This window comes from Gekko japonicus, unplaced genomic scaffold (genome assembly GCF_001447785.1).
Source record: "Gekko japonicus isolate JY-2015 unplaced genomic scaffold, Gekko_japonicus_V1.1 scaffold309, whole genome shotgun sequence".
In the NCBI taxonomy this organism is placed as follows: Eukaryota; Metazoa; Chordata; class Lepidosauria; order Squamata; family Gekkonidae; genus Gekko; species Gekko japonicus.
The window spans coordinates 1265523-1280017 of NW_015166430.1; the positions used below are offsets into that span (position 1 = coordinate 1265523).

Genomic DNA, 14495 nt, shown 5'->3' on the forward strand with positions numbered 1-14495 from the left:
CCCCGTGGTGGCTGCGGCAGCAGAGAGGCAATTCTCAGAGCGTTCTCTGTGCATGCGCAGGGAACACTCTTTTACTTTTGGGAGGATTTAAGTATCCCCCTTATGGTTTTTTATAGATTTCAGATTTTTCTGCACATCTGGGGATTTCCCCAAATGTGCAGGAAAATCTCTTTGCCCCCTAGGTGCCCCTGATGTGCGGATTTAGATATCCGCACGCAGGGGACACCTTGGCTATTAGTATATAGATGGGCAGGCCTGGATGTACTTTCTTAGCAGTCTTTATGTGTTTTTGCCACAGAATTGCTTAATTACATTACTTTTAGCCAGGGAAGGTCCTAAATTCAGAATAACTTGGGTTGGGGACAAAAAGAGAGGTGGGGAAAAGGTTAGGAATCATGGAGAAGGGCAAGGAACTGTATATTAGAAGCCCTGCCTATACCACTGCACATACAGCCCTTTCGGTTTTGCCTGTGTGCTTTACTGCAATAGTGAGGGCACTCATCCTGGATGGGAACTCTCATATTTTTCTGAACTGCAATTTCACACTGCATGGAAATTTTTCTGTATTTAAAGGAAAAGGCAATTTTATCAGGGTTTAAAAAAAGAAAGAAAAAAGGCTGGCCATAGCAATACTAGGATTTAATGGGTTTAAAAAAAAAATAAACATGTTTGTATCCAACACTTGTTTTCTGCTGGTGGAAGAACACATCCACTGGTGGAGGGGGGGAGTTTTGCCAGTTCTTCCTTCCACTGCAGGGCCCTTCTTCGTGCTCAGCACTGTTCCTGGAGGCGTTCCTTGAACTCTGGGCAAGTATTTCAGGGATAAGATAGATTGCAGGAAGAGAGAGCGGGGAGGTCAGAAAGTTCTTACAGCTGGAACTGTGCTCAGTTTTTTAGATATGCTCTTAATGTGATCCACTTAACATTCACTAGAATGTACCACTGGGAATGCTAGATAGATACCTGAAGAAGTATGTATGCACACGAAAGCTTATATCTTGAATAAAACGTTGTTGGTCTTAAAGGTGCCACTGGACTCAAAAATTTGTTCTGCTGTTTCAGACCAACATGGCTACCCTCCTGAAAAAACATCATAGTCACTGATGCTCAGACCAAACTAGAATTTACTTGTAAACATATGTAAAAGTAGCCTGATGATTTCTGTTTAAAAAAAATGGAAGAGTAATTTCTAAGAGCAAGGGAATGCTTACCCTTTCTTGAGCCACATTGCTCACCCCCCTGGTGACTTCTTGTTCTCTGTATTTGTTTGCAAGGATGGGGTCAAACTATAATTGAAACAGATTTGAGCTAGTGTGTATGGTTCAGTAAAGAAACCTTATGATTAATTCGCAGAAATCTGTTATTTGTTGTATGAGGTTCTATTAGGGTTGCCAAACCTGTTTATTCCTGCGGCGGGGGGCTCCCGGACAGGGTCCCGGTCGTGCGCGCCCGCCGCATGCACGTCACCCGGATGTGACGTCATGACGCCGGGCACACTGGGGGCGGGGCCACAGCCATTTGAGGGGAAAACTCTATGTGGCCCCGCCCCCAGTGTCCCCAGCGTTATCACGTCACATCCGGGTGACGTGCATGCCGCGGTGGGGTTTCCCCCGGGGCCCGATTCCGCGGCGTCGGAAATCGGGCCTCCAAAGCGGGGGGAAATCCGCCCCCCCGGGGGGATTTGGCAGCCCTAGGTTCTATTACATTTGCTTCAACTTTAGTCACAGACATAAATATGCAGCTGTCCTGCTATTCTTGACTACAGAACTTTGTTTGAGAATAGTAAACAGCTGTTTACTTTAGTTATTGATCACTTCTGCTCGCTCATGGGGAGATTTGTGGATTTTCTACTTGAGCTGCAGTCCACACTGATCCCAATAATCCCCATACCCTCAGGAGCTTGCCAGTGCCCTAGGGAACTGCAGATGAAAGTAGGATCAGATTTATCAGTGGAGCTCTGAGTGCAGTTCTTTGTATCCAACCCAGCGTTGCTTAAACGTTGTGTTTTAGTGAGCGTGTTAGAAGGGAGGGTATTTCTTGATGTGCCTGGTTATATGAGAAGTCCACCTTTTGGAGTCCACCATTATGCACTCACTCACCCTGATCCTACTAACTTGGCTGCATGTGCGTGTGTTGGGTTTATACCGAACAGTGATTCTGTACAGTAAAGGTCCTGTATTTCTGCTGGAGAAAATGCTGTTTTCTATATATAAGGTCACTTGAAGAGTATGATATCTTTCATTTCTGTAACCAGATTTGAAGTCTCTTCCTATTCTGAGCTACTGTAATAGGCAATGTATTCCCTTGAACACAACATCAGTAATGGTTTACTAATGTACTTTGTTATAGATCGGTAGACATCCATGAACACCAGTAGTGTTACTAAGAGTAACAATGGGAAGCCAAGCAAAGAGACAGTGCTGCATGTAAGCTAGTAAACTGTCCTAGCAATTAGTAACTAGATTACCAGTCACACATTAATTTACCTTTTCCCTATAGAGTAATGGTTCTTAAAGACCAATTAAATTTAAGGTGGTTTGTTCAGGAATAGCCAATGGCATGAATTGCTAGTTCTCACTGCAGAGCAGTTTAGTGGAAATGGGAAAGCACACCCATTCCAATAACTGTTGGAAGTCAACGGTAGATACAGGGTTGACAAGCATGCAATTTTGAACTGGCTAACAACTTCCAGACAGCACTGTGCAGTCATGTAGTTGCCAGTTGACCTGCTCTCTGCTGCCATTGGTGACTCCCAATTATTGCTAGCAAGGTATGCTTTTTATTTCACCTGTGATTATATCCAGTGAAACACCTGCCTCGGCTGTTGCTGCTGACTTCACAGAAGTTTTGTTGAAATCAGCTGTGCTTAAGCATGCTTAAGTTTACTTGGTGATGGACAGAAATTTTAACATATGTCACTCCAATATTTATATAAGGTATTATTATTGAGTTACTTGATTTACACTTGGTATTTGAAATAAAGAATAACTCTATACTTTAAACAGAGATTTCCAAGAAGGAAAAAGTTTATGTTGAGACTATACATGCTACAAAGCTCTTTGATTTTCCTCCCTTGCAGCTCACCCCTGCCACTTTGAAAAAGATCTGATTTGCTGAGTTTGAAGAAGTATTCATCTTCATGTGTGTGGAGATCAGTACAAAGCCCTGCTCATGGGGAATTAATTTGTGTACCAAATAAATTTGCATGCTTGAGTTGAGAGAGAGCAGGTTAATGAACAAAATGTGTGTGGGGTTTTTCTCACTGTTCTTTTTTTTAACAGGTTATTGGACTTCTGGATGTATTTACACCTGCAAAGTCATTAGAGGAATTCAATGATGTGTAAGTAACACTTAGAAACTCCAACACCAATAGTCTGGCTGCTTTCCAAAATAATCCAAATTTCATTTCTTGCAGTCTCAAGCCTTGTTGATAAATAGAGTTTATAATATGATTATGATAGAGCTAAAGACTTTGCTCTAAAGATGACTTTGTTGCTATTGACCATTGATTGTAGACATGGTAGTACAAACAAGTGACGCCTTGCCTCTTATTGCACAAAATACATTATTGTAATATATATGTGCGTGTTTGTGTTGTCCAAGTCTTCATTACGGCGTTATAGAAAGGTAGGACTGTGTCACACATTTGCTCAACCTGAGAACAGGGAGAAAATAATGTATTGTACTGCAAAAATCACTTTACTATGCCTACATACGTTGGGAAACAACAGTGGTTCTGTTTCTGAACCAGAGCCACTTCAAAAATCTGTTTGATGCAACTCTTTGAATATGATGCAACTCTTTTCAGTGACGCAACTCCCTAACTCTGAAATACTATCAGCCGCTCTGCCACAGAATCCTCAGTCATAATAATTTTCTGTAACTGTTTTGGTGCCATGAGTGACTTGTGGAGATGTAGGAACTTTTTTAGTTGAAGACGAGTATTGTTCCTTTAAAAAAAATCTTTAAGCAAGGTTAGTGACCATAAGAGAAATACTGATCCCTTTAAATGGTCACGGAGGGGGGATTTAATGAAATCTCAACTGGAAAAAGTGGTTTAGTTGGATGGATTTTGGTTTGAACATGTAGTCGCTAGGTTCTTGGAGACAGCTGCTAATGTTACAAAGAAACCAATAATGTTAATATTCTTGCTCATCACGTGAATTGTTCAGTCAGTTGAAATAATAGAGATCTGGTTTCATTATCCATTACTTGTATCAGAGCAGACTCACAGATACTTGTGGTTATGTCATGAGACTAGTGGATTATCAAATGGCAACTGTCCTAAATAGCTGTGTTTAAAACCTGTTGGGCATGTATGTAATAGCTTCAAAGTACATGTTGAGACAGGTTTCCTGTTTTAATAAGACTGTGTAGAAGTATTTCGTTAATAGATACTTGATGGTGCTGTACATTTCTTACACCCTGTACACACCTTCTTCCACTTTCCTACTTCTGTGGAAAGACTGAATCAGTGAAGAGCGTTACTGATTGAGGTCCTGTTGAATGGGAATGCAAATACAATGAAACTGACTAACTTTTAAAGCCTCACAATCCAAGGGTGTCCTATCAGAATATAAACTTTAAATAATTTCTGCTTTTCCCTAGGGCTGGTTCAAACATGGCTCTGTCATGTTGATAGGGAGTGTGCATCAGTTCCTATGCAAGTAGGCCCTCTTTGTGCAATTCGGCTTGCATGAAAACGGATGGTATTGTGTGAGTGGAATCTGGTCACGTAGATATTCACATTCAGGTTTCTACACATGGTGGAGGAGGGTGCAAAGGCAATGTTTGCCTATCCACCAATATAGCCTAAAAACCAGGCACCTATATGAAACAGCCAAAGGATTGACTTTCTTTCATTATCTGTTTCCTGTTTTTGCTTAGGAACTGTCTGTTACCCACCAATCTTCCTGTATATAATTGTTGTCACTTAACCCAAATCCGCTGGATAAGTCAGAGCCAGTGTGGTGCAGTGGTTAGAGTATCAGATTAGGATCTGGGAGATCCAGGTTCAAATCCCCACTCTGCCATGGAAGCTTGCTGGGTGACCTTGGACTAGTCACTCACTCAGCCTAAGCTACCTCACAGGGTTGTTGTGAGAATAAAGTGGAGGGAAAGAGTACAATGAAAGCCACTTTGGGTTCTCATTGCAGAGGAAGGTGGGGCATAAAAGAAAGAAAAAAAGGAAATTGTATTATCTTATTGAGATAATGTCGCTTTCTTAGTTAAATTACACTAGAATGTTCAGCGTATATTTGTTAACCTGGATTTATTTAAAAGTAGAGTGAATCCTAAGTAGAAATGTGCAGGGTTGTAGACATGATAACTGTACAATTTCAGAATACAGAACTACAAAATTGTAGATCGTTTTATGCAATGAGTGCAGGTTGTGTTGCACTGGGAACACAAGTCTGTCATAAACCTCTGAACCATTTATATTCTTCGTAATGCATTTAAATAGACGGAAGACCATTTTTTATTATTTCACAGACTCATCTCTTTGGATGACCATGTTTTTCCTAAATATTGTGTACTGTATGTTAGTTGCTGACAGTGTACCGTAGTGATTTAGCCTGGTTCTTTTTCCAAGTACCTTGGTTTGCTTTCACTTTTATTTGTCACATTTGTAGCCCAGCCGATCTCCTGAAAGGTTTCAGAGCAGGTGGCAAAGATGGGGGATATTATTTCACTTTTCTTAACTTTTGTTTTCTAGGTACCTTGTAACCCATCTTATGGGAGCAGATCTGAACAATATTGTGAAATGTCAGAAGCTCACAGATGATCATGTACAGTTTCTTATCTATCAAATTCTTCGTGGTTTGAAGGTACGTACATAATTCCCTTTAATATTGTAGTTCTTGCTACATGACAAAATAGGAATTGTAATAGAAAATACCACGGCCCCTTTTCTTTCAGAGAGGATAACTTTATTATTCATTCATTTTGTAGCCCACCCTTCCCTGCATAGCAGAGCTCAGAGTGGGTAACATCAGTAGTGGAACAACATTAAAACAATAAATATAAATTAATCTTTAAACAGTAAAACCCCAAGTAATAACACAATCCAAACTGAACAGTCAGATGGCAAGCAATACATCGCAATGGAGATTATGCATCATGTGTGTCCATGGATGTGATAGTATAGCTGGTGGACATATGCACAGAGCACAGGGAGGCCAATATTGATGGAATTTTCCACTGCCTCAACCATAGGCCTGGCAGAACAGCTGTGTTTTACACACCCTGCGGAACTGCATTAGGTCCCACAGGGTCTGGATCTCACCAGGCTGGTGCCAGAGCTGTGAATGCTGGCTCTGGTTGAGGCTAAGTGGATTTTTGGGGGGCTGGGGATCTCCAGCAGCTTTTGATCCATTGAGCATAATACTCTTTGGGGGGACATACCAGGAGAGACAGTCCCAAAGATATGTCAGTCCCAGACCATGTACAGCTTTAAAGGTCAAAACTAGCACGTTGAACTTGATCCAGTATTCCACCGGGAGCCAATGCAGCTGGTGGAGCACTGGTTGAATGTGTGCTCTTGAAGGTGTTGCCATGAGAATATGCACCACTGCATTCCGGACCAGTTGAAGTTTCTGGATCAGCTTCAAGGGTAGCCCTGCATAGAGCGAATTACAGTAGTCTAGCCTAGAGGTGACCATTGCGTGGATCACTGTGGCTAAGTCAGGGAGAGAGAGGAAGGTGACCAGTTGCTTGATGTGATGTAGATGGAAAAAGCAAGTCTAGTAACATTTGTGATCTGGTCCTCCATTGAGAGGGAGGGGGCCGGAATCACACCCAAACTCTTCACTGTTGGCGTCGGAGTCAATAGCACATTATCAAGAGTTGGGAGTTGGATCCATAACCCAACATCCCCCCAACTCAGATACAGGACCTCCATCTTTGATGGATTTATTTTCAGCTGGCTGTGCTTCAACCAGCCAACCACAACTTCCTTGGCCAAAATATCTGAAGCAGCATTCAGCTGGCCAGCCATCAGCAGATATAGCTGGGTGTCATCAGCATACTGATGGCAACCCAGCCCGAAACTACAGACCAACTGGGTGAGGAGGTGCATGTAGATGTTGAATAACATTAGGGAGAGGATTGCCCCTTGAGGGACACCACATACCAGACAGTATTGCGGTGAAACTCTCTCCCCAAGTGCCACCTTCTGTCCCTGACTGTGGAGAAATGAGACAAACCACTCCAAGGCTGTCCCGTGTATCCCCACATCAGCAAGGCTGTGATTCATCAGATCGTAATCGACTGTGTCAAATGCTGCTGTCAAATCAAGTGATAACAGCAGCACTGACCTGCCTTGATTCAGGTGTCAGTGGAGATCATCCGTGAGGGTGACTCAGAGCCAGACTGGAATGGGTCCAGGAAAGCCTGGAGCTGCTCAGCTGCCACTCTCTCAATTACCTTATCCAGGAATTAGAGATTTGAAACTGGGCAGTAGTTGGCTGGATCAGTCGGCTCCAAGGATGTTTTCTTTAAGAGCAGCCTCACCACTGCTTCCTTTAAAGTCCCCAGGAAAGTCCCTGAGCTCAGGGACAAGTTCATAATGTCCACTGGTCTGGGGGACCTATATTTCATCACCCATTGGCTTTCACTAGCCATGACAGACAGGAGGCAAGTGGTGGGCTTCACAGCATCAAGGATCCTGTCAGCCTCATCCTGGGAGAGTCAGCTAGTCCATTACTTGTCCTGAAGATGGCCAAGGGACCTCCAGTTCACATACTGTATCAATATTGGCAGGCGGGTCCTGGAGGAGCAACAAGACTTTATCCATAAAATAGCTTGCAAAAGCCTCACAGCTAATTGCTGAATTTTCAAGATCCCTCAGAGAGGGAGGTTAATGTCCTGATTACCCTAAATTACCCTCGTCACGAGTCCTCTGCCTCATTTGGTCTAGCTGTCAGCTTCCGTTTCATCTGCCATTGCTCCATGGTATACCAAGGAGCTAATTTGGAACAGGGGTGAAGAGGGTGTTGGGGAGCGATTTCGTCAATGGCTTCAGAGAGACAACTATGCCAGTCCTCTGCCAGCACATCTGATGAGTCGCTAGGTGGCATCGGATCCCACAGAGCATTCTGGAAACCAATTGGATCCATCAGTCTTTGCAGGTGAGCATAAATCAGCTCATTGCCTAAGAGGGGAGGGGCTGGGACACTCAGACGAGCCTTCAGGAATGGCTTGAATGGCTTACGTTCATTCTTTCAACTTGAATGGCTTGTGTTCGTTCTTTCAGCTTTTGTGTGTGTGTGTGTGTGTGTGTGTGTGTATGTGTGAGAGAGAGAGAGAGAGAGAGAGAGAGAGAGAGCGCACCTGGAAGACTAACAGTCACCTTTGGTGACTGACCCCTACTTGGGGGCCTGGAGGATATTCAGAGAGGTGGCTGAGTAAAGCCTGCCCCCGCCTCCCGACTGCTGGTGTTCCAAGGAGGCCTCCCATCCAGGTTCTTGCCAGAGTCAACCCTGCTCAGCTTCCGAGATCTGATGAGATCGGGCTTGCCTGGGCTATCCAGATCAGGGCCATTCTTTCCACTTTTGATGTGATAATCCTTTTCTTCTGCAGAAAGAAGTCTAGAAGTAATACTGAAATATTTAACCTTACACAACATTTTTGAATAAAATTGGCAAACTGTTTTTTTTTATCCTGTTGGTTACTTTGGTAAACTGTGTGTTTATAAACAATCCATCCTCATAGCTACTGGAAAGTCACCCCAGCCAACATAAAGTTGCTACTTTCTAACTAGAAAGACATAAACAATGAAGTTCATGTGAAAATGAAGAGGCATGATTTCAATATTTTCATTCCTTCCAGTTTGGTCCTTTTAAGTGTTTGATCAAAAAGTCTCGCTATATTTCTGTCTACCTAACTAAAATCTGCATCAGCCAGGCACATGGTGATCTGAAAGACAGGCTCTCTCATCACAAGATGGCATTTAAGGCAAAATCTACCATATACAGTGTTCATCCTGAAAAATGTTCATTGGTGTACATTCTGTGTACTCCTAGAAATCTGTTTCTTTAAAAAATCTGAAATGTCTCAGATGTCTCAGAACTTCTAGTTACGTTGGCTGTTGTTGTTGTTTTAACTGTACTTCAAAGCAACATTAAAATTGAATTTTAGATTATTTTAACAGGCAAAAATGGTTTTAGGGTGGCTCAAATGGTCATTTTCCATGGGCATAAGGTGCACAATTTCCACTTCCCATTGCAGACCCTACTTTGCCCCTGTCCACAGTGTTCAAGATGGTCCTCTCTCTCAGGAGCAGCATTTTGTTGGGAAGGGCAGGTTTTATTCCACTAGTGTAGTCCAGCTAACAGTACTTTGGGTCTGGCCCCGTCATAATTAAGTGATAAAAGATGGTGCTCTCTAACTAATTTTCAAAATATCTTTTATCTTGCAGTATATCCATTCAGCTGACATTATACACAGAGTAAGTATTCTCTTTGACACGAAACCAATTTCAGTGCATGTTAAAGTTATCAGAAGAGAGCAAAACAGATGCATAATTGACCTGAAAGTAGCTGAGGTATTTATTGTAGTAGATGTTTGGGTTAAAGGTACAGGAAAGGTAGCTGAGTCTCTTTATTGTTTTTAGTTCACTTTGTCACAGTGGTGGCTGTACACATTTTTAGATTCTTCCTTTTTTAACACGTGGCTTCATAACATAGCTGATGTTTTATTTGTTGTGGATTTGTGATGAAATGGTTTTAAAATACAAGGAATACATGTTAGTACTAACAGTAAATTTCAAAATAGATAAGGAATATTAGTGTTTATAATACTATTTTTTTTCTTGTTCTTTTTTAGGATTTAAAACCTAGTAACCTAGCTGTGAACGAGGACTGTGAACTAAAGGTAGTTACAGATTAGTGTGCATAGTTGTGGCTTGTGGATAACCTAGTGATTGTTCTTCTTCGTGTAGGCCCAAACCTAAATAGTTTACTAAGAAAATCAAAGAACTTATGCAAGTTTGATGGCTTGTGTCCATAATTTTCTGAATATGTAGGTCTTGATATGCTTCCAGATATTTAAAGTTATAATTTTATACTTTTGGCGTTTTGGGACTGCAATGGTACTGCTATTAGCTGAAGTTGGGCACACAAGGGCTTGGCATCTACAGGTTGGCAAGCCTTGGTTTTATCATATCTGTTTCTTGAACTGTTCCTGCAGTTTTTCCTTACATTTGGTTATAGAGCTTCCCAGTTGTAATTGCTCAAATGAGAAGCCCAGTCTTTTTCAATTGTACAATAGAGTGGTTGTCTATGTTGTTGTACAGATTCTGGATTTTGGGTTGGCTCGACATACAGATGATGAGATGACGGGGTATGTAGCAACCAGGTGGTACAGAGCTCCTGAGATCATGCTGAACTGGATGCATTACAATCAAACAGGTATTGTTTTACTAACCTTCCCATAGAGGTTGGCTTGGATCCTGTACAACAGTTCCATGGGTGGAAAGATTTCCACCTTTGGAGAGTGATTTTCTTGCCTTCCCCCTCCTGCTGCTGCCCCAAATGCTGCTCCAGGGGGATAGGGGACACCCTAGAACAGCATCTCAAGGGCATTTGGGGATACAGCTGGAGGAGTGCGGGTGTGAGAGAGTCCTTCCACCCACAAAAATGCAGCACTGGAAATGTCCCCTACTACAGAATGTTCAATTCTTAAAGTATTATTGTGAAGTGCTATTGCTTTGGAAATAGTCAGAGCTAACATTATAGGGGTTAGAAAATACAGAAGTACTTATATTAAAACTAACTACTTTTGGTTGGACTGCTCTTGTATTTTTTTAATCATCAGAATACTGGAACAATGCTGTGTGGCTATAGAAAATCATTGGCTTCTAACTACTTTTTTTCTTAGTTGATATTTGGTCAGTTGGATGTATTATGGCTGAGCTGTTGACTGGAAGAACACTGTTCCCTGGTACGGACCGTATCCTTTAAAATCGTGTAAGATTATAGGAATGTGCTTCATTATTGTACACTATAATATATCGCACCAGGAATATGAACTATTTTCCAGATCCTGTGCCTAAGTCCTTCTCTAATTCTGTTGAACACCTTGGGCCTATGAGTGCAATCCCATTTTTGTCAATATGTGTAATAAGAACTGCTGGATTTGTGCAACAATTAAAATGCAGTATTAAGGCTTTATTTTTTTAGAAAAAGGTTAGTGGCCCAGTGTATATGTATAAAGAGAGTGATCATTTGATCAGGAGTTCTTAAGATAAACATTCTTATTCATGCAAATGCGTTTTGTGGCACTCCTCTCTCACATTCACTTGCCCTACAGACTTGATTTGGAATTGGGCTTAGCAAAATGATCTGTCTTCCAAAAATATCAGGAAATAGCTGCGTCTACTGGATTATGCATTCTCAGTGACATCAGAAGTACAGCAGGATTGGAGCCCTAACCCTCTCCTTGCCTGTGAGCCTCCCACTTTCCTAGCCTGATTGTGATAGCTGGGACAAGGAGAATGTGCTGTAGGCCTCCCTTTCTCCATGGCACCTGTTGGATTACTGATACAGCAGCATATCAGCCTGGGAATTAATGTTCCAAAGGACCTATTGTCCTTTGTGTGGATATCCGTGGCCCTGGATAAACTGTGCTTCCCCAGCTCAGTGGTGCATGAGATACTACAGAAGCAGTGCTCCAACAGGCACCTGGCAGGGAGCTCTTCCTGTTGCCTTTGTGGCAAGCCAATGAGGGTGTGGGGGAGAAGGAAAACTTTGTCCTTATGAGCCAGAGAAGAACACTTTAGTCCTAATGCTTACCTCAGAATCACTGAGGTTTGTGTTCAGAAGCAAGAAATTACAGATTTTGGCAAAATCATAGATTTTATGGAATCTGGCTCTCAGTTTAGTCGTCTGAAGCTGAATCAACCCCGGCGATCAATGGGGTGACAGATGTCGCAGCCAGATCGCCCTCACATCACATCTTCTGAAGCAATAAAACTGCCTGTTTTATTTCCTAGCACAATGAAAATCTGCTTCTTGTTCAGACTAACAGAGCAATCCTAAACAGTTAAATCCTTCTAAGCCTGTTAATATCCATGGATTTAGAAGGGAGTAACTTTGCTTAGGATTGTTTTGTAAGTTACCTAAGTTTTAAATATCTTCTGGAAGAAAAAGCTAAATACTGCTAGAGTCACTTCTACAACTTTTAAACAGTTGAGGCTAGTCTTAGTTTTTAGATCTGCTAAATAAATTGTGCAGTCTCCTCTTAAATGTATCCTAATGTTTTGCTTACCTCACTATCCAAAGCGCAGAGAAGATGGAAAGACATCATTTATTGCTATATCCTGGAATTTTCCTTTCCCTTTCCTGCTAGTTAAATTTCTTCCTTTCTCTTAATGTCTTATTTTCTAATATCTTTGCAGTGGGTTTTGTCCGTTCCTATCTGAGGCATGCGAAGAAATAGTTACGTTGCCATACAGAGAAAAACAGGCATATTTCCTGTTCAAGTTGGATTCCACTGTCATTTTTATTGTGCAAATATTGTGCTGCTTTCTTCTCTGCTGCATGTTTCTTCTCTTTCTGTTCCTAGGTAAAGATGAATGTGCTTTTCACAAATATTATGGACTCCGTATACAGTGATCTGTTCAAAGCTAGTGTGGGGAGTGGTACCAAATCTTAAGACTGCTTTGTATTTAATGGGAGTAGTGGAACCATGCAGTCAAATACTAATATGGCGGTCTCTTGACCTACCCTTGTAGAAATGCTAGATCCTCTGTGGCTTCTTGGAGTCCGCTAAAAATAAGGGGAACTGCTGATTTCTTGATCATTCCTGTAACTTTAGGTACTAAAAATCAGTTGTGTCCAAGTCAAAATTTGTATTGCACTTGTAATGTAAACTGATTTCACTTCCAAAGTGGTTTAATATGTTTCCAAGGTTTAGATGAAAATACTGGATGAGGACAAAAGTTTGATTAAACAAATGGAAGCTTACTTGAGTGGAACAGTGTATAATCCAATATAGTAATTTACTAAGGAAACGTCAAATTTCTTTTCTTCCAACCTGTTGTAGATTGTGGTGGTCTCTAGTCTTGTGACTTGTAGAGAGAGGCACGGGAACAATGATCTTTGCACGGGAACAATGATCTTTATCTGTTATGACTTGATTAACCTATTGGAGGGGAGTTTCTGTCTTAAACTCTTTTTACAATGTGAACATAGTATAAGAAACTGAGGTGACTAGTTCAAGAACTGGGATGAAGAACTACTGGTGTTCACAATGTTCTATGCCAGGGGGCTCATTTAAAAACAACAACAACAATCTTTTCAGAACAAAGTGTTCTCTTGGTACTACTTTCCTTATATACCCACTTGAACCTTACATCTGGTTTTAACATTATCTGAATAAACTGATGAGGCTTTTGCAATGCTTGCTGCAAAGGGTTGTTGGAAAGATGCAACCTCCCCCCTCTATAGAATCACTGGGATTTGCCAGTCTGATGATTCTCCTCTGAGATCTGCATGCTTTTCTTTCCACACACTCTTCCCTTTGCTTTTGCTATTATGTGCTTGCTTCCAACATATTTAGTTTACTTAGCTGTTTGCAGTTGATATCGTTGCTACAGTGAGCATTCTGTTAGCATTGATAGACGTAATGTTAGATATAGCACCCTTATTCTAGTTTGCAGGTATATTTCAGTTCTCTCAGTGTGCTGATCAGGTGCTGATCTACATGGGGAGTTATGATGTCCAGTGGCTTTTACTTGTTCTTTAGAAATAGGGTTTTGTAGCTCTAGTGAAGTAAAGTGAACTCTATGCCTACATTTGGAGAGTAGACACACATTAATGGGGGAAAGTGCTTGGACAGCACATGTTTCTATTTTTGCACTCAAATATGTTTCATCTTACTTTGTCTTATCAAATAATAAGGTCAGCCAGAAGCTGGCTGTTTTTAGCAGCAGCCTGGTCAAAGTAAGAGGAAACATTTTTGAACACTCTGGTTGCCTGACTGTGTTGTATTTTGAGATATTGGTTCAGGACTTTGCTTATCTTTGAAATGTTAATTGTATCACTATGTGAACTTGTTATGATTTATGAATGAAATACAGATTTGAACAATACCTCGTTTTAAAGGTGAGCTGATGTAATCCACAGATTAGAAAGTGGATTTTGGGAGAGATTTCAGTTCAATTCAGCCTTCAGCTTTTGGCAATTTGCTGATAAAGGCCTTGCAAGGCTCAGTATTAAATAAACAGTTGACTTTATAATCTATATATCTAATAGCCAAGTTGCCCCCTCCGTGCGGATACTTAAATCAGCACGGAGGGGGCAGCTGGGGGGCCGGGGGAGGTTTGTGCACACGTGGGCCAGTCCCCACGTGTGCACAAAAATACAAAAAGTTTAAAAAAATTTCGGGGGGATGTTTAAATCCCCCCGAAAGTGCAAGAGCGTCTCCTGCGCATGCGCAGGAGACGCTCTGCAACGACGACGACGCTGCCGCCGCCGCCTCGGACCAGCCGGCGG

General features: G+C 41.7%; 1 protein-coding gene across 2 annotated transcripts in view; it reads left to right on the forward strand.

The window, feature by feature from the left end:
• The window catches only part of LOC107110975 (mitogen-activated protein kinase 14), a 42727-nt gene that overhangs the window by 14261 nt on the left and 13971 nt on the right, over positions 1-14495 (forward strand). For both annotated transcript variants that reach the window (XM_015411840.1, XM_015411839.1), the window contains exons 3-8: positions 3282-3340; positions 5717-5828; positions 9419-9448; positions 9826-9873; positions 10295-10409; positions 10879-10950. In XM_015411840.1, the coding sequence (XP_015267326.1) occupies positions 3282-3340; positions 5717-5828; positions 9419-9448; positions 9826-9873; positions 10295-10409; positions 10879-10950 (436 nt within the window). The remainder of the gene's footprint in view (positions 1-3281; positions 3341-5716; positions 5829-9418; positions 9449-9825; positions 9874-10294; positions 10410-10878; positions 10951-14495) is intronic.